Consider the following 22,110-nt stretch of genomic DNA (forward strand, 5'->3'; position numbering starts at 1 on the left):
GGTGTGCTAGGGAGAAAGGAGCCAGCCAGGCTGCCAGGGAGAGGTGATTCTGAATCAGGGTCTGAGGGAGAAGGAAACTGGCTATGCAGCTGCCCAAGGTGTCAGGGAGAAGGAGGCTAATCTGGCAGCTCTTTGGGTTCCTCTCCCTCATTCACTCTCTCTGAAATGACTCTTCAGTGTTTCAGAATAGTGAACTCATTGGGCATGGAATCCAAGTTCTGGGTGAGCAGCCAACACCTGGAAATAGGGGCTGCCAGGGTTCGAAGGTAGATTGGGTCATGGTCTTAATTAGAGGGATTGAGGAGAGTCTAGCAGCTGGGAGATGGGGCTGGTCACAGCACTAGTCTACAGGGAGTCATGCCCTTCTTCTCCTGCTGAAACCTCCCCAAGATGCTTCTGGAGTGAGCAGTGGCAACTGAGCGAGTCATTTGCACATTGGGAGGAGAGTGGGGGAGAAAACAGGAATGAGACGTAGGGGGTCTGGAAACACTTCTCAAATGTCCCTCATTTCAAGGGTCCTAACTCATTTTTAGCCCCAAAGTTACCTACAGGCCACACAACTTCAAAAATTTGATCCCCCCCCTCCATTATTACTGGCCATTATTACATGAGAAATAAAGAATAAAAAAATGGAAGGTCCAGAAAGTGAGTTATGCTGACGAAGGAATGCTACAGCATGTTCGGTATCTGCATCAATAACTATTTTGTGCCTCTCACTTCGGGTCTTTGTCACACACCATATCCCATGCTTGGGGTTTGGCAGGTCAAAAGGTACGGGGCTGGGTTGGGGTCTGGGCTAGTCCTGGGAGAAGGGGGTGGGTGGAGACTAGACCTGAGTAAAGGGTTTGTTTGGGGGCCAGCAGAAATCACACGTTGGCTAAACAAAGGTGGATGCAGCTGACGACGAGAATAATGAACCGGTTGGGGATAACCTGACACCAGGGCTCCTCTCTTCTTATTGCTAATACCTGCAAGAGAAAACATGATGTATGCTGGGCTTCCAAGACCACTGGGGTCCATTATATCTGCCCACCCTCAGTAACAAGCACCAAAGCTCAGGGCCCCATTTTGGGGCAGTGGACAGTCAGTCTCTCACTCTCTCAATTAAGCATTTCAAATCCAAGAACTTGTTTAAACTTCCCTCATCTGAATTGTCCCAGTCCAGAGCCTGGACACTGACTGTGCAAATGACCAACCCACTACAAAGACTGCAGGAAGCCGCCCCTGGTAGAACCAGAGTCCTAGGAAATTGACATACCATTCATTCCATTGCTGTTTTTTCCACACAAATCCAAACAGGGCATGGGAGACAGATGCTTTGGAGAAGCCAGTGTGGAATAGACATAGAGGGCAAGAGTGCAGGGGCTTCAGGGGGGCTGGCAGGAGGCAGTGGTTAGGTTAGGATAGACCACAGGGCATTGGAGGGCTGGAGAGGCTGTGGGAATGGCAGAGCTGTAGGTGGAAGAAGAGGGTAAGGTTTGCAATTTCAGGGTCTCGAGTGAGGTCTTAGAGGCTGCAGGGTCTTGCAGAGAGGACTTAGACTTTGAGGCAGTTGGTTTTAGGGACTGGGGGACAATGGAGCAAAACTCTCATGGGTTTTATTGTTTACACAGATTCATGTAAAGCCCAAGGAATGTGACGAATCTAATGTGCTGGGAGGGGCTGATAAAGAGATTTCTGGGGCCAAGAGAATAGGGAGAGGGAGAGAGCTGCAGCAGGCCAGAGCTAGTGGGAGGGGGGTGGTTTCTGAGGGCAAGAAAGGAGTGAGGGAAGAGATCCAATGAACAAGAGAGGGACCAGTCCAGGTATCAGGGAGAGTGGGGGAAAGAGGCTGATGGTAGAAGGGTGTGGGTGAGGGACAAGCCATGTGTATAAGCAAGCTGCCAGGAGTAAAGAGCCAGTGGGTAGAGCACCAGAGCCAGGGGGAGACTGGTAAGGTTGGGCTCTAGGAGGCAGTAGGGCCTGGTGGTTACAGACAAGCAGGTAAATCTGGATAATTCTTTCTGAAAGGCAATGCAGCTGAGACTTGGGTCTGCCATATTAGAACCAGGTTCTATTCCTAGCTCTGCCAGAAGGTACCTTATCTGTAAAATGGGGAGAATTATACTTGCTTGTCTCATAGAGAAAAATGTGAAGCCTTGCTCATGAATAAGGGTTGTGAAATGCACAGAAATATAAACAGCTGTGAGTGAAAGAGGTATGACTTGAACTCCTGGAGTCCTGGCTCCCAGCTCTGTGCACCTTCCCCATGGCAACAGAGTATTTTGTGGAGGAGGGTCTGCTTCCCACAATATTTAGGGCAGGCAACAGATTGCATGGGCAGTGGCAGGAGACTTGCCTGGGAAAGGGTAGGCAGGCCGGAGAGTGGGTGCGGAAGGGTGATAGCTAGCAGACTAGGTAAGAAAACATTCAATTTTTCTTGCTCTGAGTTGATGGAGCAAGAGGAGAAATCAAATCCAGGGCTGATCTCTGGGCAAGAAGTTCCTGGCCCTTTGATTCTCTTTCTGTTATAATTGTGGAAGCAGCAGGAGGGTGTTGCAGGGGCTGAGGAGGAAGCTGTTGGGGGTCCAAACCAATCAGTCTGTATCCAAGCTCCCTTCCCAGTGTCCGAGTTGCCCACATGGCTCCCAGCTTCAGGCAGAGCCCTTCCGGAGGACTTCTCTGCTTTTACATTTTCCTTTTGGAACTGAGATCTTCCCAGTTTCTTCTTGTTTTTCTGCTCACGTTCTGGAAGGTCTGAGAGCACACAGTAGTGAAGGTGCTGGCCCTTTAAGAAGTCCTGCTGGCCTGAGTGTCTTGAGACAATAGCCATTATCACTTTAGCTTTGGAAGTGACCCCTGAATCTGCACTCCTTTCATCTTGGATACAAGAGCACTTGAGGATGGACTATTTCCTGGTGGGGGAGGGGAGGAGCTGAGACCCCTTCACACAAGCCAAAGCCAATCACTCCAGATGGTTCACTCCAGATCTGAAACCAGTTCCAGTCTGAATGTGGGACCCAGCTGAGAAAGTGGAGCCTGCTGCGCTTCCTGCTGCAGGATTTAAATGTCCAGGGAACTGCCTTGCCGAGGGAGCAAGGCAAGCAGCAGCAGCCGGGGATTGGCTGGTGTGAGCTGTAGTGCTCTGCCCAACAAGCAAGGTGAGTCCAGGGGAGATTCCCAACGCACAGCCCTGGCTCAGGAGGGAATCTTCATCCCAAGGGTGAAAGCCAGGCGTGGGCCGGACTGCAGGAAGCGCAGCCCAGGTCAGCAGGGTCCAAACGCTTGGGGCTTGAGCCGAAGGGGAAGCTGTGCAATCACCTCCGGACGCGGAGCAGCTGCAGGGTGGTGCCCAGGGGGCTGCGGCGGCTACCAGGGAAGTCCCTGCCTCACCCACTCTGTCTATTCCGCCTCCCCGCCGGCCCCAAGCCCTGCTGTGGAGCCGCCACCTCCCCATGCGAACTGGGCCTCCCAGGGCAGTTTCACCGGCTCCTCACTCCCCGCTTGGGGCCTCTCAGCCCAGCTTTGGAACGGAGCGTGAGGAACCTTTGTATTGTCTCTCCATGTGGACTTCGCCCCAGGACATAATTGTCCAGAAAATGCCTTTCCTTCTTTCAAGGACAATAAACCCGGTTCCCCTCCCCCCAGAGTTCCCCCTCCCCCAGTGCCTTCTGGCCATTTGAAACCCCTGCATGTCTGAGGGTAAAAAGAGCCACACTTTGTCTCCCTTAACTTCCACCTCTCCACACACACAAACTTCCCTGTGCCGCAGCAGGGCCAGGGAGCCACCAGAGGGAACCCACAGTGCTAGTCACAGGCCTGTGCTGTCATCCATGACATCACAAACAACGCTGCCCATGCATTGGAGTGGAGCCTTCCACCTCTAGGGCCCAGCTTCCAATCTGGACCCACATTGGGTTAATGGTGCAGGGCACTGTCTGGTTTAGGGACTAGGACATAGGGCCTCCCCCCATCTCTGGAGTTCCAGTCTGACCCCAGGACATACATGGGATATTAGATGGGCTCAGGAAGGGTCTGAAAAATCCACTGTCTCCTGGTGAGCATGGGAGCTGAAGCCATCAATATCTGTGCAGCATCTGAACTTTGATTCTTTGTTTTGGTCAAGGCTTCTAGTCTTTATGGCTGTGAGAAACTTTCCAAACATGATGTCATTTTCCTGGGCCTGCAGGCAGCTCCAGTGCTGCCACTGCTGCTTAGAGCTTAGCCAAGCATCCATGAAGGGAAGTTCACAAGACTCTGTTCAGCTTCACTGCAGCCGTGGGCAGCCCTGACGCCTAGACTACAAACATGGCATTGACACAGGGTAACACGTGTAAAGGGCTTTCCACTATCTCAGTTAAGCTAACACAAATGGAAAAATGCACTCACTAGTATTGGGTCAGCTTCACGTGGTTGCTGTTTGAGGAACTGGAAGTGTTTATGGGTGTGTTAAGATGAATGGGGCAGCTCACACCTCGTAAAGCTGTTGTGTCATGCTGCTGGAGGACTCAGGTCTTGTCTACACTAGAAAGTTAAAGCCTCCACACCCACCCCCTGCTCCCACCCCCAAACCAGGTCTGAGTCGGACATAACTATTAAGCTTAGTCTACACTAGAAAATTTTCTACCAGTATAACAGTGTTGTGGTTAGGGGGTGTGACTTTTATATCTATTCTAGTTCTAGCCCTAGTGTGAATGCTGTTATGCTGGTATAAGGTTCCTTATATCTGTAAAGCATATTTCCCCTCGCAAATTGGAATAATGACAGGTTTCAGAGTAGCAGCCGTGTTAGTCTGTATTCGCAAAAAGAACAGAACTAGTGGCTCCTTAGAGACTAACCAATTTATTTGAGCATAAGCTTTCGTGAGTTACAGCTCCAATGAAATGAGCTCACGAAAGCTTATGCTCAAATAAATTGGTTAGTCTCTAAGGTGCCACTAGTACTCCTTTTCAAATTGGAATAAGCTGCACAAGTATAAGTACCTTTATACCGGTATAACTGTATCCACAAGAAGGGGATTGTTTTGTTTGTTTCCTGCTTTAACTATCCTGCTATCCTTAAAGCGACAAAGCTGTCTAGTGTAGACAAGCCCTTTACACATGTTTTCAAGCTTCTCTCTATAATCATAAGGGATGGCAACGTTATTTTTGCCCTTGAAATGAAAGCTGAGAATCTGTTGTGGTCATATGACTCCCACGGACTAGAATCTAGACACATGCTTATTGTGTCTGTGCCTTTAATCCAGCTCTTAGTAGAACAGCAAGACTCCCCCCTCCACTCCTCCTTTCTACCCCAGCATCCAGGAGGCTTTAGGGAAGGGTGGAATATTCAACCCTTCCCCTAATGGCTCTGGGTAGGGCGGGAGAAGAGAGAGCTGCTTCTCCTCTTCCTGCTGCAAAGGAGTGGGCAGTGGTTTCAAGTTCATGAGATGCCTACTAGCCAGAGACTAATATGAAAACTACAGCCCCTGACCAGGGTTCGGGGATAGCACCCTAGTGGGAATTCCTGCATGTTCTTCCATCCCAGCAACTGGGGGCAGGGCTTCTCACCATGCCCCTGGACCTCCCTGCTGGCCACATCACAGGCTTTTGTGTCAGCCTCTGGTATTAAGTGTCTGGCTTCAGGATTTGAGGAATGGGCTGTGAAGCTTCACCTCTAGGTCATAGGTTCAAATGCGATGTTGGTCAGTGGTGGTATATCCCTGGGCTACCAAGCCAGCTGGCACTGTGCGTAATAAGCTTGTGACTGAAGTGCGGTGCCTAGAGGAGAGGTACCTAAATCACAAGTGGCCTCCTTGTTGGTAGCCTCAGCAAAGGGGCCAAGGAGTTGGACCTTGTGGACTAGGCTCCATGGAGGAGGGCTGGCCACATATAGAAGGAGATGGAGGGTGCTGGGAGCTTGCTTTGCTAGAGCTGCTTTGGGGATGAAACCAAGCCCGTTGTTTCAAAGCTGGCAATCCAGCACCTTGTGGCAGCTCCAGGCCCCACTCTTCCACCACCCTAGCCAAGCCCTGCCAGATCCCTATGCTGCCTGAAGCAAGGGGTCTGCATTTGGGATCCATGCAGCAGCCCTTGGCTCAGGCTGTCTGCAGCAGGAGTTGGACGTGGTGTGGGGGCAGCAAGCTTAGCCCTGAGGAGTAGGGTTAAAGCAGTGGTTCTCCCCCTTCTCCATACCGTGACCTCCTGTTACTATAGAAAAAGGTTTGGGAAGCCCCTTCCATCTCATCATAAAGGAAGAGAGGCTGTTCATGACCCCCAGATTGACAACCCACAGTCTGTTGGGATCTTGGAGATGGATCCCACTACTAAAGGACCTCCCCCAGCCTAAGCGGAGGATCCACATGGTCCGGAATCTCAATTAAGTATGGGGGACAACTAAAGATATAACAGGGACGGGAGTGAGGTCACAGGGCTAAATGAAGGGAACCAGACAGGGACACCAAGCAGAGAACCCCGGACAGCACTCACTGCTCCTTGAAGGCATCAAGGGAGTCAGCGGACGCTGCCCAGAGGAACTCTGCCCGGATGCGTGAGACCAGGGAGGAGCGGAAGTAGGCCTCACAGCTACAGAGCACCCACTTGTCTACCAACCTCTTCCTTGTAGCGTAAATGGCTACTTTGGCTAGTGCCAGGAGGAGCTTGACAAGGAGGTCTCGTGACTTAGTGAGGCCACAGATAGGGTGTGTGAAGATGAACAAGTGTGAGGAGAAGTGCAGCCAGAACCTCAGCAGGAGGTTCTGGAGGAGCCGGAATAGGAGCTGCAACCTGGTGCACTCCAGGTACATGTGCGCCAGGGTCTCCTTCACGCCGCAGAAGGGGCAGGTGTCCAGGATGGAGGTGAACCGTGCCAAGGACACCCCTGTGCTCACAGCCCCATGAAGGAGCTGCCAACTGACATCCCCGGTGGGCCTTGGGACCAGGGTGGAGTGTAGGCTGGCCCACTGGGGTGCCTCACCCTCCAGAGGCGGTAGGAGGTCCCCGACACTTTGTGTCAGGGCAGGATGCAAGGGTGAGGATGTGAAGGGTGTGGAGCATGAGCATGTACAGATGTTTCCTTGTCACGGTCCAGAAGCGAGATGGCTGCAATTTGTGCAGCTGGCTCACAGTGAAGGGGTGGGATGGCTGGGGGGGCCATGGCACAGGGGCCTGATAAAAAGGTCCGGAGGGCCTGGCATGCAGGGGGTGCTCTCTCGCAGGACCTGGTCAAGGTCGACAACCCACTGAGAGCATCTTACTTGATCTCTTACTCCCTGGACTGGGAGTGGTGTGGGGGTAGCATATTAAACCTGATGGGGAATGACCACCTCGCTCTCTGGGCTGAGAGTGGAGGATGCAGAGGCAGGACGTGGCAAGTCAAGTCCTGTGGGCTGGGCTGTCAGCCCTTGCAAAAGGGATTCACTGACACCTACTCTGCAAGACCTCCTGAGTGAGGGGCAAGTCTTGCTCTCCTAACAAACCAGAAAACCTAAGGAGCAAAGGTGATGGAGTGGCTAAAACAGGCACAGGTGTCTGCTTCCTCCTTGCCCCAGGGATGCTCAACGCCTGCTCTGCCCCAGGCCCTGCCCCCACCCCACCCCTTCCTCCAAGCCCCCATCCCTGCCCCACCTCTTCCCACCACCACTTTGCCCCCTTCCCCGAGCGCACCTGTCTGTGCGCCTCCCCCCTCTCCCCAGCACCTCCTGCACACTGCAGAACAGCTGATGGTGGGAGGGAGGGGGAGGAGCTTGCTGCCAGTGGGTGCTAAGCACCCGCTAATTTTTCTTTGTGGGTGCTCCAACCCTGGAGCACCCACAGAGTTGGTGCCTATGAAAACAGGTGACCAAGACGTGTGGCCTGTCTGAACACTGCTTCACAAAGTATCTCTCTTGCAGCCTCAGTGAGAATAAAAATGTAGCCCTGTGCCCAAATGGCAAACCCAGATGCAACTGTACCAGGACTTAAGGGCAAGTCTGGCTCCCAGCTGTGGGGCTTTGGCCCATCTCTGCATCAAACCCACTGCATGCTTTCCCCTGTGACGATGGTGACTTTCAATCCTGCCTGTAATGTGCTAGGTGCTTTCCAGTCATAAAAGAAGGCTGTGCCCTGAACAGCCCACAATCTGAGACCAGCCAGAGGGACCTGGAACATAAGAACAGCCATACTGGGTCAGACCAGTGGTCCATCTAGCCCAGTATCCTGTCGTCCGACAGCGGCCCGTACCAGGTGCTTCAGAGGGAATGAACAGAACAGGCAATCAAGTGATCATCCTGTTGTCCACTCCTATCTTCAGGTGAACAGAGGCTAGGGACATTCAGAGCATGGTGTTGCATCCCTGCCCATCCTAGCTAATAGCCATGGATCTATCCTCCAGGAACTTATCTAGTTTTTTCTTTCTTTTTCTTTCTTTCTTTTTTTTTTTTTTTAAATCCTCTTATAGTTCTGACCTTCACAACATCCCCTGGCAAAGAGTTCCACAGGTTGACAGTGCATTGTGGGAAGAACTACTTTATTTTGTTTTGGACTTTTTTAAACCTGCAGCCTATTAATTTCATTGTGTGACCCCTAGTTCTTGTATTATGTGAAGGAGTAAATAACTCCTTATTCACTTTCTCCATACCAGTCAAGAATTTTAAAGTGCTCTATCATATCCCCCCCCTTAGTCATCTCTTTTCCAAGATGAAAAGGCCCAGTTCTTTCCATCTCTCCTCATACGGAAGCTGTTCTATACCCCTAATCATTTCAGTTGCCCTTCTCTTACCTTTTCCAATTCTAATATATCTTTTTTTGAGATGTGGCATCCAGATCCACAGTATTCAAGATGTGGGCGTAGCATGGCTTTATACAGAGGCATTATGATATTTTCTGTCTTATCTTTCCCTTTCCTAATGGTTCCCAACGTACTGTTTGCTTTTTTGACCGCCGCTGCACATTGAGCAGATGTTTTCAGAGAACTAGCCACAACGACTCCAAGATCTCTCTCTTGAGTGGTAACAGCTAATTTAGACCCCATCATTTTGTACGTATAGTTGGGATTATGTTTTTCAATGTACATTACTTTGCATTTATCAGCATTGAATTTCATCTGCCATTTTGTTACCCAGTCACTCAGTTTTGTGAGACCTCTTTGTAACTTCAGTCTGCTTTGGACTTAACTATCTTGAGTAATTTTGAATTGTCGGCAAATTTTGCCACCTCACCCTTTACCCCTGGAAAAGGGAAACCAGTACTGAGGTGACTTGGCCCTAGGCTAACAAAACAAAGGGTTAATAATAGCACTGTGGCCTTTGTTTTGTCTAGGTAATGTTTGCCTCACAACTAGACCTCTCTGCCTCAGGGTGTTAGTGTGGTCTATGGACAGAGCACCTGACTAGCAGTCAGAAGAGTTGAGTCCTAGTCCTGGTTTGGATTTCACCTCTGAGGTGTCTGTCCCCCCTTCTCCCTTCTGTCTGTCAGGTCTGTTGATACTGTAAGCTCTTGGGGAAAGGGGACTCTCTCTCTTTCTGAGATTTCACAATGCCTAGCACAATAGGGCCCAGTTTTGGCTGGAGCCCCTAGGCATTACTGTTAGACAAATAATAATGGTTCCTTGCAGGCATCACGATAGAGGTGAGTCGTCAGCCAGGATCTGAATGCGGAGAGGATGGGGACCTTTGGACCAGCTAAGAAAGGATGTGCCATGCAGAGCAGGTGACATGGAAGAAGGCACAGCCATGCTTGTAGGAGAAACAGAGAAATGGACTGTTGAGGCTGCATCATTTAGGGGCGTGGAGGGGAGCGGGTGACTGTCAGAGTGTTGGGCAGATAAATAAGGATGCACAGGACTAGGCAGGGCCTTGAAGGAATGATAAGAAGCTTGAATTTGATATGGTGGAAAAGAGGAGCCAGTGGAGGGATACAAAGAGGGAGGGATGTTGTGAGATCATCGAGCACAGAATTCAGCTTTAATGGACTGTGCGCAGGGGTGGCTATGTGGGTGTCAGGAAAGAGTGTACAGTAACCAAGAGGGGAAATAAGGGACTGGACTGGAGTTTTTGGCTTGTGATTAGAGAAACAGCTGGCTCTCGGAGCTGGTACAGAGCAAGGAGGGACAGGATTTAATGTAATCGCCTTCTATGATGAGATTACTGGTTCTGTGGATGAAGGGAAAGCAGTGGATGTATTGTATCTTGACTTTAGCAAAGCTTTTGACACGGTCTCCCACAGTATTCTTGTCAGCAAGTTAAAGAAGTATGGGCTGGATGAATGCACTATAAGGTGGGTAGAAAATTGGCTAGATTGTCGGGCTCAACGGGTAGTGATCAATGGCTCCATGTCTAGTTGGCAGCCGGTGTCAAGTGGAGTGCCCCAGAGGTCGGTCCTGCGGCCGGTTTTGTTCAATATCTTCATAAATGATCTGGAGGATGGTGTGGATTGCACTCTCAGCAAATTTGCGGATGATACTAAACTGGGAGGAGTGGTAGACACGCTGGAGGGCAGGGATAGGATACAGAGGGACCTAGACAAATTGCGGGATTGGGCCAAAAGAAATCTGATGAGGTTCAATAAGGATAAGTGCAGGGTCCTGCACTTAGGACGGAAGAACCCAATGCACAGCTACAGACTAGGGACCAAATGGCTAGGGAGCAGTTCTGTGGAAAAGGACCTAGGGGTGACAGTGGACGAGAAGCTGGATATGAGTCAGCAGTGTGCCCTTGTTGCCAAGAAGGCCAATGGCATTTTGGGATGTATAAGTAGGGGCATAGCGAGCAGATCGAGGGACGTGATCGTCCCCCTCTATTCGACATTGGTGAGGCCTCATCTGGAGTACTGTGTCCAGTTTTGGGCCCCACACTACAAGAACGATGTGGACAAATTGGAAAGAGTCCAGCGAAGGGCAACAAAAATGATTAGGGGTCTGGAACACATGACTTATGAGGAGAGGCTGAGGGAACTGGGATTGTTTAGTCTGCAGAAGAGAAGAATAAGGGGGGATTTGATAGCTGCTTTCAACTACCTGAGAGGTGGTTCCAGAGAGGATGGTTCTAGACTATTCTCAGTGGTGGAAGAGGACAGGACAAGGAGTAATGGTCTCAAGTTGCAGTGGGGGAGGTTTAGGTTGGATATGAGGAAAAACTTTTTCACTAGGAGGGGGGTGAAACACTGGAATGCGTTGCCTAGGGAGGTGGTGGAATCTCCTTCCTTAGAAGTTTTTAAGGTCAGGCTTGACAAAGCCCTGGCTGGGATGATTTAATTGGGGATGGTTCCTGCTTTTGAGCAGGGGGTTGGACTAGATGAACTCCTGAGGTCCCTTCCAACCCTGATATTCTATGATTCTATGATTTGGATGTAGAGTTTAAGGCCAGAAGGGACCACTAGATCATTTAGTCTGACTTCCTGTATATCACAGGCCACCACCCACACACTAAACCCAACAACATGGCCTGGACGTAGAGAGATGGAGGCGGCTTCGATCTCATGTTCCCCAGTTTCCACAATGACTAAGGTCTACAGCCAGATCCATCCCTGTGCCAGCACTGAGGGGAGGCAGCTGGTACTCCCCTGACCCTGGGGCTGCCGCCTCAGCCCTTGGCAGAGGCTAACCCTCAGCTGCACCCTTTTCCTGCCTCCTCCCGCTGCAATAGTGTCTGTGGGCATTGCAACAGCAGGGAATAACTAGACTGTGGGGATGCTTCCTGCTCCTCCCATCCTGGAATGTCCCCGCCGAGGGATTGCAGAGGCCCTTTGTGCTGGCAGTATTCATCAGGAGGGCCCTTATTCCAGTGCCAAAGGGCAAGGATTCCTGAAATCACTCTTGCTTTATACACTTAGCCCTTCTTCATGCTTCTACAGTGAGTGGCATGCGCCACCTGGTGGTTTAAAAAGAAAAAGCAGTACTTGTGGCACCTTAGAGACTAACAAATTTATTTGAGCATAAGCTTTCATGAGCTACAGCTCACTTCATCGGATGCAGTGAGCTGTAGCTCAAAGAAAGCTTATGCTCAAATAAATTTGTTAGTCTCTAAGGTGCCACAAGTACTCCTTTTTCTTTTTGCGAATACAGACTAACACGGCTGCTACTCTGAAATCTGGTGGCTAAAGGGAACTACAATCACCATTTATTGCAGAAGTTGGAAGATGTGTATTGTACTGTCAGGTTACAGACTCCCCAGGATGGGTATTGAGAGCTTTGTTGTTCTCACACAATGATCCCAGCTGTGAAAAGGCTTCACTCCTTCACCTGACCAGGCAGAGGGAGCTCTTAGACTGTCCCATTTATTTGGCAGGCTGAAAGCTTGATTGAGAACGGGCTCTGTGTCTAATTCTCACAGGAAAGCTGATGACTGAAGAGAGTAGCCGTTCCCCTCTCCCAGTGCTGTTGTTGAATAATGAAATGAATACACTTTTTTTCCCTTTTGAGATTCCCAGGTTTTACCATTGGGGGTAAATGTTGGGCTCAATGTGGGCCTGAGCACAAAGCCAGGCACAGAACAGACAAGGTGTAAGCTTCCCCTCTTCACAGCTCTGCCCAGGCACCACACTCCTGGCCTGCTGCACCCCCTGTTCTTCCAGCCTTGCCTCCCACCCTCAAGCTATACTCTCCTACACCTTGCTTCAAATCGCTCCGGCCAGCCTGTCCTCGCTGGAGGCCATCAGTGCCATTTTATACATTGGCCAGAAGAGGTCGCTTGAGAGCAACACAAGATTTATCCCTTGCCCATGTTTGTGTGTGAGGACCCAGGATTCCTCCTTTGAATCTGGAGGACTGAGGGCAAGAGCGGCCCCCTTGAGGGTGGGGGTGGGGGGTTGGTAAGCATGGTCTCTGCTGGAGCTCACATCGTTTGAATTCTTGTGTCTTGCAGGATGATCCAGCGGCACCAGCTAGTGCAGTCTGTACTGCAGGAGCTGCAGGAGGCCACTGAATGCTTTGGGCTAGAGGGACTGACCAGTGCAGCCCTGGAGGCTGAGAGGACCTTGTCCTCTTTCTCCCTACCCAGCTACTGCGGGAGGCAGTTCCAGGAAGAGTTGGAAGTTGACCGGGTGGCAAGAAGCCTGTATCCGGAGGATGCCCCCAGCAACATGCTGCCTCTGGTCTGCAAGGGGGAGGGGAACCACCTGTTTGAGGCAGCCAGTGTGCTGCTGTGGGGGAACCCCAGCCTGAGTCTGGAGCTGCAGGTGCGCACAGTTGTGGAGATGTTGCTGCACAAGCATTACTACCTGAACGGCATGATTGACTCCAAGGTGATGCTGCAGGCTGCCCGCTACTCCCTCTGCACCGAGGAGTCCCCCGAGATGACCAGCCTCCCTCTGGCCATCCTCGAGGCCATTTTTGATGCTGACATCAAGGCCACTTGTTTCCCTGGCACCTTTGCCAACATGTGGCATGTCTATGCCCTGGCCTCGGTGCTGCAGTGTAACATCTACTCCATCTACCCCATGAGCAACTTGAAGATCCGGCCATACTTCAACCGCCTCATCCGGCCCAGGAAGTGTGGCCCACAGACCTCCACGCTCCATATCATGTGGTCAGGGCAGCAGCTCTCCTCACAGGTTTTCAAAGCACAGTACTTCGTGGCTGTGGTAGGCCTGGAAGAACTGGAACCCACAAGCCCTCCTCCAGAGCCTCCAGTCCAGCCAGTCCAGACTCTGGAGCTGCGGAAGAGTGACCCCCGGCTGACCTACTTTAATCTGTGTGACCGCTACAGCATCACCAAGAGCACCTTCTACCGCTGGAAGCGCCAGTCCCGGGAGCACAGGCAGAAAGCAGCCACCAGGTTTGCAGCCAAACACTTCCTGCAGTCTTGCTTCCAAGAGGGCAATGTGATTCCTCTTCAGCACTTCCGACAAATGTTCCCAGAAATCTCCCGCTCCACTTACTATGCTTGGAAGCATGAGATGCAGAGCATGGTCAATGGTGGCGATACCTCTGCTCCAGCTGAGGCTATGGTGTCACAGGAGCCTCATGGAGACCATCAAAAAAAGCCCCACCCAGACAGGGATGATGCAGCAAAGTCAGAGGGGGACCTAAGGCCAAAGATCCCTTCCCTGGAGCCCAACCAAGCAGGAATCTTCATGCAAGGAGCCAAGTCCTACCTAGAGAAATGCATCTCCATGAACACTCTGGTGCCCTACAGGTGCTTCAAGCGCAGCTTCCCTGGTATCTCCAGGTCCACCTACTACAACTGGCGGAGAAAAGCCATTAAGGGGAACCCCAACTTCAAACCCCCTCAGCCTCCCTCAGTCAGCCTGAAGCCCCTAGTGAAAGGGAAGGCATACCTGCCATTCAAGCCTGGAAATCTGCCTGGCAAGAAAAGGCTGAATGGACACCGACCAGAGCCCAGAAGTCTCCTCCAGCTCAAACCCTCTCTCTATAACTGGAGAAAGCAGCTTCGAGACGTGGCCAAGAGGCGTGTCCAGCAGTGGCGGCTGCCATTCTGCAAGTTCCGCCTGCAATACCCGGGCTTCTCCTCCACAGCCTATTGGTTCTGGAAGAGAAGCAGCCAGCAGATGAACAAGCATCCTCTCTGGACCAGCTCATCCCAACAGCTGAGTCAGGTCATCTCAGAGGCTCCTGGAAAAGCAGAGCCTGCGATAAAGCCACAGTCACAAATGGAAGTGGCTCCCAGGCATCTAGACAAGCAAGCATCAGTCACCCCCTACAATGCCACAATCTCGGGCTATGCCATGTCGGAAAGAGCCAACAGCCGGATGTTCGTGATGGATGTGATTGCCACTGCCCAGTTCAAAGCTCAGGCCAAACTGTTCCTGCAGCAGCGCTTTGAATCGAAAACCTTCCCGACCTACAAAGAGTTCAGTGCCCACTTCCCCCTCACGGCACGCTCCACCTACTACATGTGGAAGCGTGCGCTGCACGATGGACTGACACTAGTGGATGCCTGAGGGTGGGCTGCCTGCTGGAACCTGCTCTCTGCCCTCCAGGCGGGAGGGCAGTGTTTGTGAGCTATGATTCAGCTCTAGCTATCTTTGTTTTTTCTCTTATTTTGTTTTCCCTTCTGTTTTGGCTAGATCTGGTCTTGGGGTACAGGGACCAGGTCTGCACATTGCCAGTCCCTGGAGGTGGGGGGAGTGGAGTGAGAGCTCTGGTTTGTGTTGGGTTAATTTCTGGGCTGCCAAGATGCCCCAAAAGAAAAAGGCAAAATGGAGCTTGCCTTCTCCCAGTGCTTAGGCTGGGATATAGGGTGGTGGAATAGGGGAGAGGGAGGGATATGTGACTCTGAAATGTTCCTGTAGGTGCCATGGGTATAAATGCCTTTAATTCATGGGCCAACAAGCTGCAGGCCTCCATTCTAAATGCTGCGTGCAAGATTTGCGGGCTCATCTGCCCCAGGTCACTGTCCAACCCAAAATCGATCTTGTTAATGTCAAGATTTTCTTGGGAATGAGGTGAACCATATGGTGCCTGGCACAGAGGTCAACAAGCTCATTCTTGCCAAGGCCCCAAGAAGTGGTGCTGAGACTGTCCCAGGCATGGTGTCCTTAGGAAGAATTCCTAACAGCCCAGCCTTGGGTGAGGGCACCCTGGAGGCTGCACTGACTGTTGGGGAGCAGCCTCTCTGCTTTGGTGTATTCCTTGTTGGCTTAGGAGCAGGGGCTGGGAGCTGAGGAGCAGTTTAGCTCAGGCACAGCAGTGACATGATCTGGGGTTTTGTGATTGTACTAATTCTAGAGGCCATGTGACTCTGTGGCTTCCCTGATCACTCATTGCCCTGTCTATAGTCACAGGAGACAAGACTTCCTGGCATTCCTTGGTTGGCGAGTGGATTGTGTTCCTGTTTCATTCGGTCTGCCCTTCCCCCTCTGGGAATGATCACATGTAGATCTTCAGCTAAGCAGGGGCCTGTTGGCCTTGTCCCATTCAAGCCTGTGTCTTGCAGTCCTTTTGCAGGCTCTGGAGAAAGATAACTTCCCTGAGTCCTCTGCCCTAGTAGCAAATGACCTCACTCCTGTGCCCCTCTGCAATCCCAGTCACCGTGTGCCTTTATGTTCCTGTTCTCCAGGAGTGTCTATTTCACAGGAGTCTGGTAGGACACCCCAACCTGCTGTCCACTGCAGGGGGTAGAGAGACAGCACCATGAGCTGAGGGTGGGGTTCTGCTTTCACTATCTAAAAGGAACTGTAAGAGAGGGGGGAGGATGACCCATAGCTGAGCCCTATGCTGAGACAGGGCTGGATGTGCATGTGTGACCTGTAGAAATTTAAAGCAATAAAGACCCTTCCACTCCCAGCCCTGTGTGGTGTCTCTCTCTCATCTCACCCCCCTTGTCTGATTGAAATGCCTTAGTGAGGGTTGTTGCCCTCCTGTTTGTTTTTAGAGGAAAGCTGGGCCCCTAAGAGGGTGATAGTTTCTCTGTCTCTAGGGCCCCGTGCAGACAGCAGCTGTACAATTTTCCTGCATGCACCATCTGCCCTGAGCCTGTGGCATCACCTCTAGGGAGGAGATGGGACTTTAGGCTCTCTTCCCTTCTGCTGCAACTGGCTAGCAGGGAGGGCAGTTTTGTTGCTTTGAGCATCCACCAGCTCATCTCACTGAACAGCTAGCAGGGATGTGATGGAGGACAGAGAGAGGGAAGATTATCTAGCCCTTCTCCCTACCAGCGGGGGCAGCTCCCTACGGCTTAGGGCAAGGGCTAACACCTATGGGTTACTGCTGAGCTGGGCCAGATCCAAACCAGTGACATAGGAACTGATCCAGTCCCTATTCAGAACAATGGGGAACAATGGGGGTCTCTATATTGACTTGAATGGAAGCCTCATCAGGCTCATACAACTGAATGCTACAGGCAGGCTGTCCCCTTCTAATAATGTTAGAAAATGAGCTGGGAGTTGCACCTCTGGCTGATACAGGGGTGGTTTCCTACCCACAGGGGCCTGTCCCACATGGATATGTTTATAGAGGTGGCAGGGCAGAGAGAAACCACAATACAGGCCTGCAGTGACTATCCTGCAGTCTGTGACATGCAGCAGCACGCACTCCCCAGCTGCTGACAAAGGGAAGGGAAGCTACTGCCTGTTAGAAATAACCCCAGATGGAGGATCTGGAGGGTGCTTGTACATTTATTATTAGTGGTCTCAGGCATCTAGTGTGCAAACAAACATAGGTAAAGAGACAGCCCTTGCACTGACAAGTTCACAATCAAAGGGACACACAAATCATCACAGCAAGTGTCTGACAGAGAGCTGATTTTTTTCAAAAATAAATTATTTAATATGCTGTGAATGGGGTGATAAATCTGCTCACTCCCTGGCCCTGTCGAAAAAGTGGTGGTGAAAGGGGATCACAGCCAGCAGGTGGTGCTCTGATAAAGGGAGACTGGAAGTGCAGACCGTGTTTAAAATGCACAGTTCCCCACTCAGCTGCCCCTGCCTATAGGACAGTCCTCTCTGCACTGCCTGCTAGGAAAGCTGTGCCTTAACTCTGCCTATCTACAGTGGGGAAACAGAGGAGCCTTCCTCCCCTCAGAGCCCCGTGCTTCCTGTTACCCCTACTTCACTCTGCCACCAGGTCCTTCTGTGTATGCAAAGAGAGGAATCTCAGGTCTATGGAAGAGTGGCTGGCAACCCTGGCAGTCTGGGGTTCTGGTTCCTGTGGGCCCAGAGAGCCTGTGGCTAGGCAGTTCAGTCTGATCCCTGTTGGGACTTAGCCCTGAGAGGTTGCCTCCAGTAGGCCGAACATGGACCCCTCAGGGCTATCCCAAGTGGGACTGAAATGGGCCCTAAGTCAGGGGTGAAAATAAGAGATGTGGTGGAGGTCCAACTCAGCCTCCCACTCCTGTGCTAAAAGTCCCCTCCTTTCCCTGCCATGGAGGAGCAGTGTTCCCCCTCAGCTCCCCGGCTGGTGGGGTACAAACCCTTCCTCCACATCCTGTTTCAATGTACTTTAGCCCTTGCCCCAAATCCCACTGGTAGAAAGGGCCTGCCCACCTAAGATCTGACTCCAGTTGGCATTAAGCCCTAGGGACACTTATTCTGGTACGGCTCCTCCAACCTGAGAAGAAAAGACACCCATGGAGGTAGCTGGGGTTGTAGGGCAAGGCCTTCTTCCTACTTCTTGCACTGCAGCATTTGTCCCAACTCCCCTTAACCCTGGCCCTGCAACATCTCTCTCTTCCCTGCTCCCATCCCTGGCACTGCTGAGCCTGCACTGAGTCAGTCTAACTCAGGTGGGGGGCTGGTGCAAGTAGCCCTGGGGTTCATTCTACCGGGTTGGTCCGTGAGGAGCAACAGGTGTTAGTAGGCCTGTAGAGTTTGTTTTACTGTCCAGTCAGGGCACTGATAGATGTCAAAAACCCTACCTACTGGATAGGTAAAGCAGCAGGGCTGCGATTTTGGGTCCAGAGCAGTTGCCAGTAGGAAAGGTGAGCAGCCCCGATCCAGGGATGGGAGAGCACTCCCCCATGACGGGGAATGGGCGAAGCTATTGCAGAAAGTGCTGCATTTGCTCTGATCACTGGGAGGGGCAGGGGGTGTGAGTGAGAGAGAGAGACAGACACACACACACAGCATAATTAGCTCCCAGGGACTTCTCACCGGTGAATTCCTCTGAGGTAGTGAGCTGGTAATGACTCCAGAATGATTATCCATGTCTGTAACCTGTGCCCAGAGATCAGCTGTTTCCCCTCAGCAGCGGTGGCAGCAGCAGCTGTGAAATTGAAATCAAGACTAAGTGGTATTTTCCCTCAGCGAGACAAAGGAAGGGAGCGAGAGAGGGTGGATTGGCTGACACTGAGCCTCTTAAAGCACAGGTTCAGACTCTAGGCACCAGTGGCCAAGCCGACCCCGCCTCAGGGCCAAGGCTCAGAAATACATGCACCCGAGATCAGGAGCATAGCGTGTACAACACATTGCCTGGGTAGATGAGCTGGTGGTGCTCCATCGGCTTTTATAATCAGACCCTGAGAGCAACCAGATGCTTCTGGAGAAGGTACAAGAAACTCCCATGATGGACAAGTCTGCAACTCCCTGCCCAGAGGGGAAGTTTCTTTTTAACTCCCATCAGGCAGTGGTTGGTTTATCCCTGAAGCAGGAGGTCTATATGCCATACACATAGTTATCCTATCAGATATAGCTGCGGGTGGCTTCATGGTGTTCACCTGGTCCTTTGGGAATCCTGCTAAGTTCTTGGTCTCACTATGCCCTGCAGCGGTGAGTCCCACAGATTAATCATGAGTTGTGTTAACTAAATTCTTTCTTTCATCAGTTTTATATTTGTCACCCACCCTTCTCTCTCCCCACTGCCGGCACCGACCTGGTCATGGGGGAGGCTGGAGAGCTACTGGTAGCCAGTTCCTCTAGCATAGCCTTGTGTAAAGGGGCCAGAAGGCAATGGGGCCCACAACTTAAGAGCAAGAGAGTTCTAGTTTGTAATGTGTAAACACAGATTTCTTTTCCATGCTGAATCGTTGCAGATTCAATTTTCCTTCACTGCAAGCTCCCGCTGAGCTCCCTCTAGAGCAGGATGAAATGGAATTGGGGAGTCTGCCTTGGCCTGTGTCTCACACAGCCGAGAGACTGGAATTGGTGCCATCGCTGCACTGCTCTCTCCTCACCTTTCAGGGGACGCACCCTGAAGCACCCTGGGGACTGTGTGCCAGATGAGTGGGTCTCGGAGATGCTAATTTTAACTCCCCCCCCCCCCAGCCTCAGCACATCTTAAGGAAAGTACAAAACCTTCCTGCTACTCCTGAACCTCACTGAGGTTCACTCCTCCACTGCCATCATACAGCGTGGTCACACAAGGGAGCCCTTGAAGGTCCATTAATTTTGCACTCAAGATTTAATAGCTGACTTCTTTAAAGAAAAATGTCAGTCTGCAGAAAGATTTGATTTCTTAAGTGCCTGGCCCCAGTTTGGGAGGAGGTCAAGACCGTAAGAGCAGCCAAGTTGGAGGTCAGAGCCAAGGGGTAGCGCAGTGTGTAGGTTGGTGCCACGTGGTGGGGGGGGGGGGCAAGGCAAGACTGGCCCTGGGAGGGAAGTGACCAAGGCAGAGGCTGGGAGTTTAACCCACACTGTGTATTTTGAAGGAGGGCATGAGATTGCAGGGTACGCAGGGTCAGGGCAGAGGTTCCAGGCACTGCAATCAAGAATGACAGATCTGCACTGAGCCTGGCTGTGGGCCAGGTGTCTCTGGGTGGGGGTATAGGACAGACAAAGAAATATTTGGGCTACTGACAGCTGAGAATGGCTGGAGTACAGTGCACACTAGCTAGCCCTCCCTCCAGCCCTGCCTACACCAACACTGAAGGCTGTGCGGGGCCAGCATACAGCTGTTGTGCCAGCTCTAAGCACAGAGTAGAACAGCCATGTTTTGGGGCAGGCCCTGTGGGCCAATTCCACCTACAACCCAGTGCTTTTGTGACATCAGAGCATCATAAACCAGCACAGAGGAGCAGCACCAGTATCCCCTACAGGAGAAAGCCAGTCAAAGCAAGTGGGCACAAGAACATGCCCTCTTCTACTCGGTTCGATAGGCAGAAGGTCTTTATGGCATGGACCCAACTCTCACAGGTAGATCCTTGGTGTCTGTGCCATTTGAAAGCCCAGATGGTAGCCTAGCAGGTGGGCTCTACAGTCAGTCCCTCCTTTGAAGACGATGATGCTAGCCCCGCAGAATGGTGTTGAGCTTCAGGCTTTGCTCAGGAAACCACTGCTTGACATTCTAGAGCGACCCACTTCAACAGTCCTGAGAGCATCCCGTTTTGGGGAAGGCGCTACCAGAGCAGCTCTAAGGGCCTCTGAATAGAACAGCAATTGTTAGTAACTTTCACCTTGGGGTCAGGCATGGGGCTCACACTGCTGTACCTGACAGATGACTTTGGCACTGGATAGAAGAGCTCTTCAGTGGGAAAACAGTAGATTTATCAACTGTTGTGGCTACTGGTGGTGGTGATATAGTGCAGGTCTGGTTGCATGCACTTGCAAACAGGCCCAGGTTTGCAGTATTGAGGGAGGATGTCAGACAATGGTGATGAATAATTGCTCACCGGACCCCCAGAACGCCTCCTGGATGGAACTGCACAGGGGTAAGGGTTATCCACTGACAGATGTAAGGCAGCCTGGTCTGGCCTGTGCTCGAGAGGCAGCCATCACCTGGGACAAGGCTTCCAAAAGGCTCTGCCTCTACCTATACATCAGGCATATGCGTTAGCTCACCACGCTCTGGGCTTAAGCCCAATTGCAGCAGGACCCTCTTCCTGGAATCATGCACAAACCTCTTCTCTTTACAGCCCTCTAAGGCAGCCCCTCCCATAAGAAGGCATCTCATAAGCCCCTAGAAAATCTGCTCACACAGCAGTTCCCTCCCCTGCTCTTCATCAGTAGCTATGTTACAATCTCCCTCCCTCACTTTATTTCTCTTGTTGAAGAATGGGTGAGATGCCCTGTTTGAGTCCCTGTTAAAACACCCACCTCCCATGGTCTTTATTCCCCCTAACCTAAGTATCTCCCCCCCCACCCCAATGGATTTTTACAAATCCATCATACACCCTGGGCCCCTCTGACAACATTAACTCCTTCTGCTTTTCCTGATCTTTTCTCTGCAGCTTTCCCTGATTTGGAGAGTTCCCACGTGAGTGACAGCTCACCTTCTCTGTTGCCGGTACTGGTTCTGGATCCTTGAGCCAACCCTAGCCCAGCCACATTGGCTGCTCCTGGTTCCTCCCATTTCTCTTTTCCAGAGGACCTACAGTTAGGATTCCACAGCCACCTTCTCCCACACTGGTGATTGTAAGGACCTCCTTTTGGACGTCACTCACCAGATTCTTCCTGGAATCTAATGCAGTTGTACTGCTGTATGCAATGACCAGTCCCTTCCACATGCCAAACTCAAGTAGCACATGGTCTCTGGATCTGCTGGTCACTGGTTCCCTATTCTCACCCGATCCCTCCATTTTGGCAAGGAGCAGATCCAGAAAGACTTTTCCTTTTCCTGGAGTCTCTGTGTTCTGGATCATAGGACTGGTCTCGCCACAAGAACAACTTTGTTGATCTGTATCTGTCATCCATCCAGATGCCTGGACTGTTAAAAGCCTCCCATGGGAGTATTGTTCCCTGCAGTATGGAGCTGCTTGAAAGTTGATCAGGAAGCTCTCTCACTCATGGGAATGGAGAGGTGTGAAGCGGACGCCCAAGGTCGCTCGTCCTTTACTGTATGTTCCTT

The 22,110-nt window shown here is 51.5% G+C and overlaps 1 protein-coding gene across 3 annotated transcripts; it reads left to right on the forward strand.

Moving 5' to 3' along the window:
• Positions 1-1,327: 1,327 nt before the first annotated feature.
• VRTN (vertebrae development associated) lies at positions 1,328-16,179 on the forward strand. 3 transcript variants are annotated; one of them, XM_084631476.1, is made up of 2 exons: positions 1,328-3,140; positions 12,797-16,179. In XM_084631476.1, exon 2 carries the CDS (start codon positions 12,798-12,800, stop codon positions 14,832-14,834), a length of 2,037 nt encoding a protein of 678 aa, XP_084487602.1. In that variant the 5' UTR covers positions 1,328-3,140; position 12,797; the 3' UTR covers positions 14,835-16,179. The 3 variants fall into 3 exon arrangements, with proteins under 3 accessions (XP_084487602.1, XP_084487603.1, XP_084487601.1); XM_084631477.1 differs by lacking the exon at positions 1,328-3,140 and adding an exon at positions 9,376-9,410; XM_084631475.1 differs by lacking the exon at positions 1,328-3,140 and adding an exon at positions 9,607-9,644.
• The last annotated feature ends 5,931 nt before the right edge of the window (positions 16,180-22,110 follow it).

This window comes from Lepidochelys olivacea (genome assembly GCF_965140295.1).
Source record: "Lepidochelys olivacea isolate rLepOli2 genome assembly, chromosome: 6".
Taxonomy (NCBI): domain Eukaryota; kingdom Metazoa; phylum Chordata; order Testudines; family Cheloniidae; genus Lepidochelys; species Lepidochelys olivacea.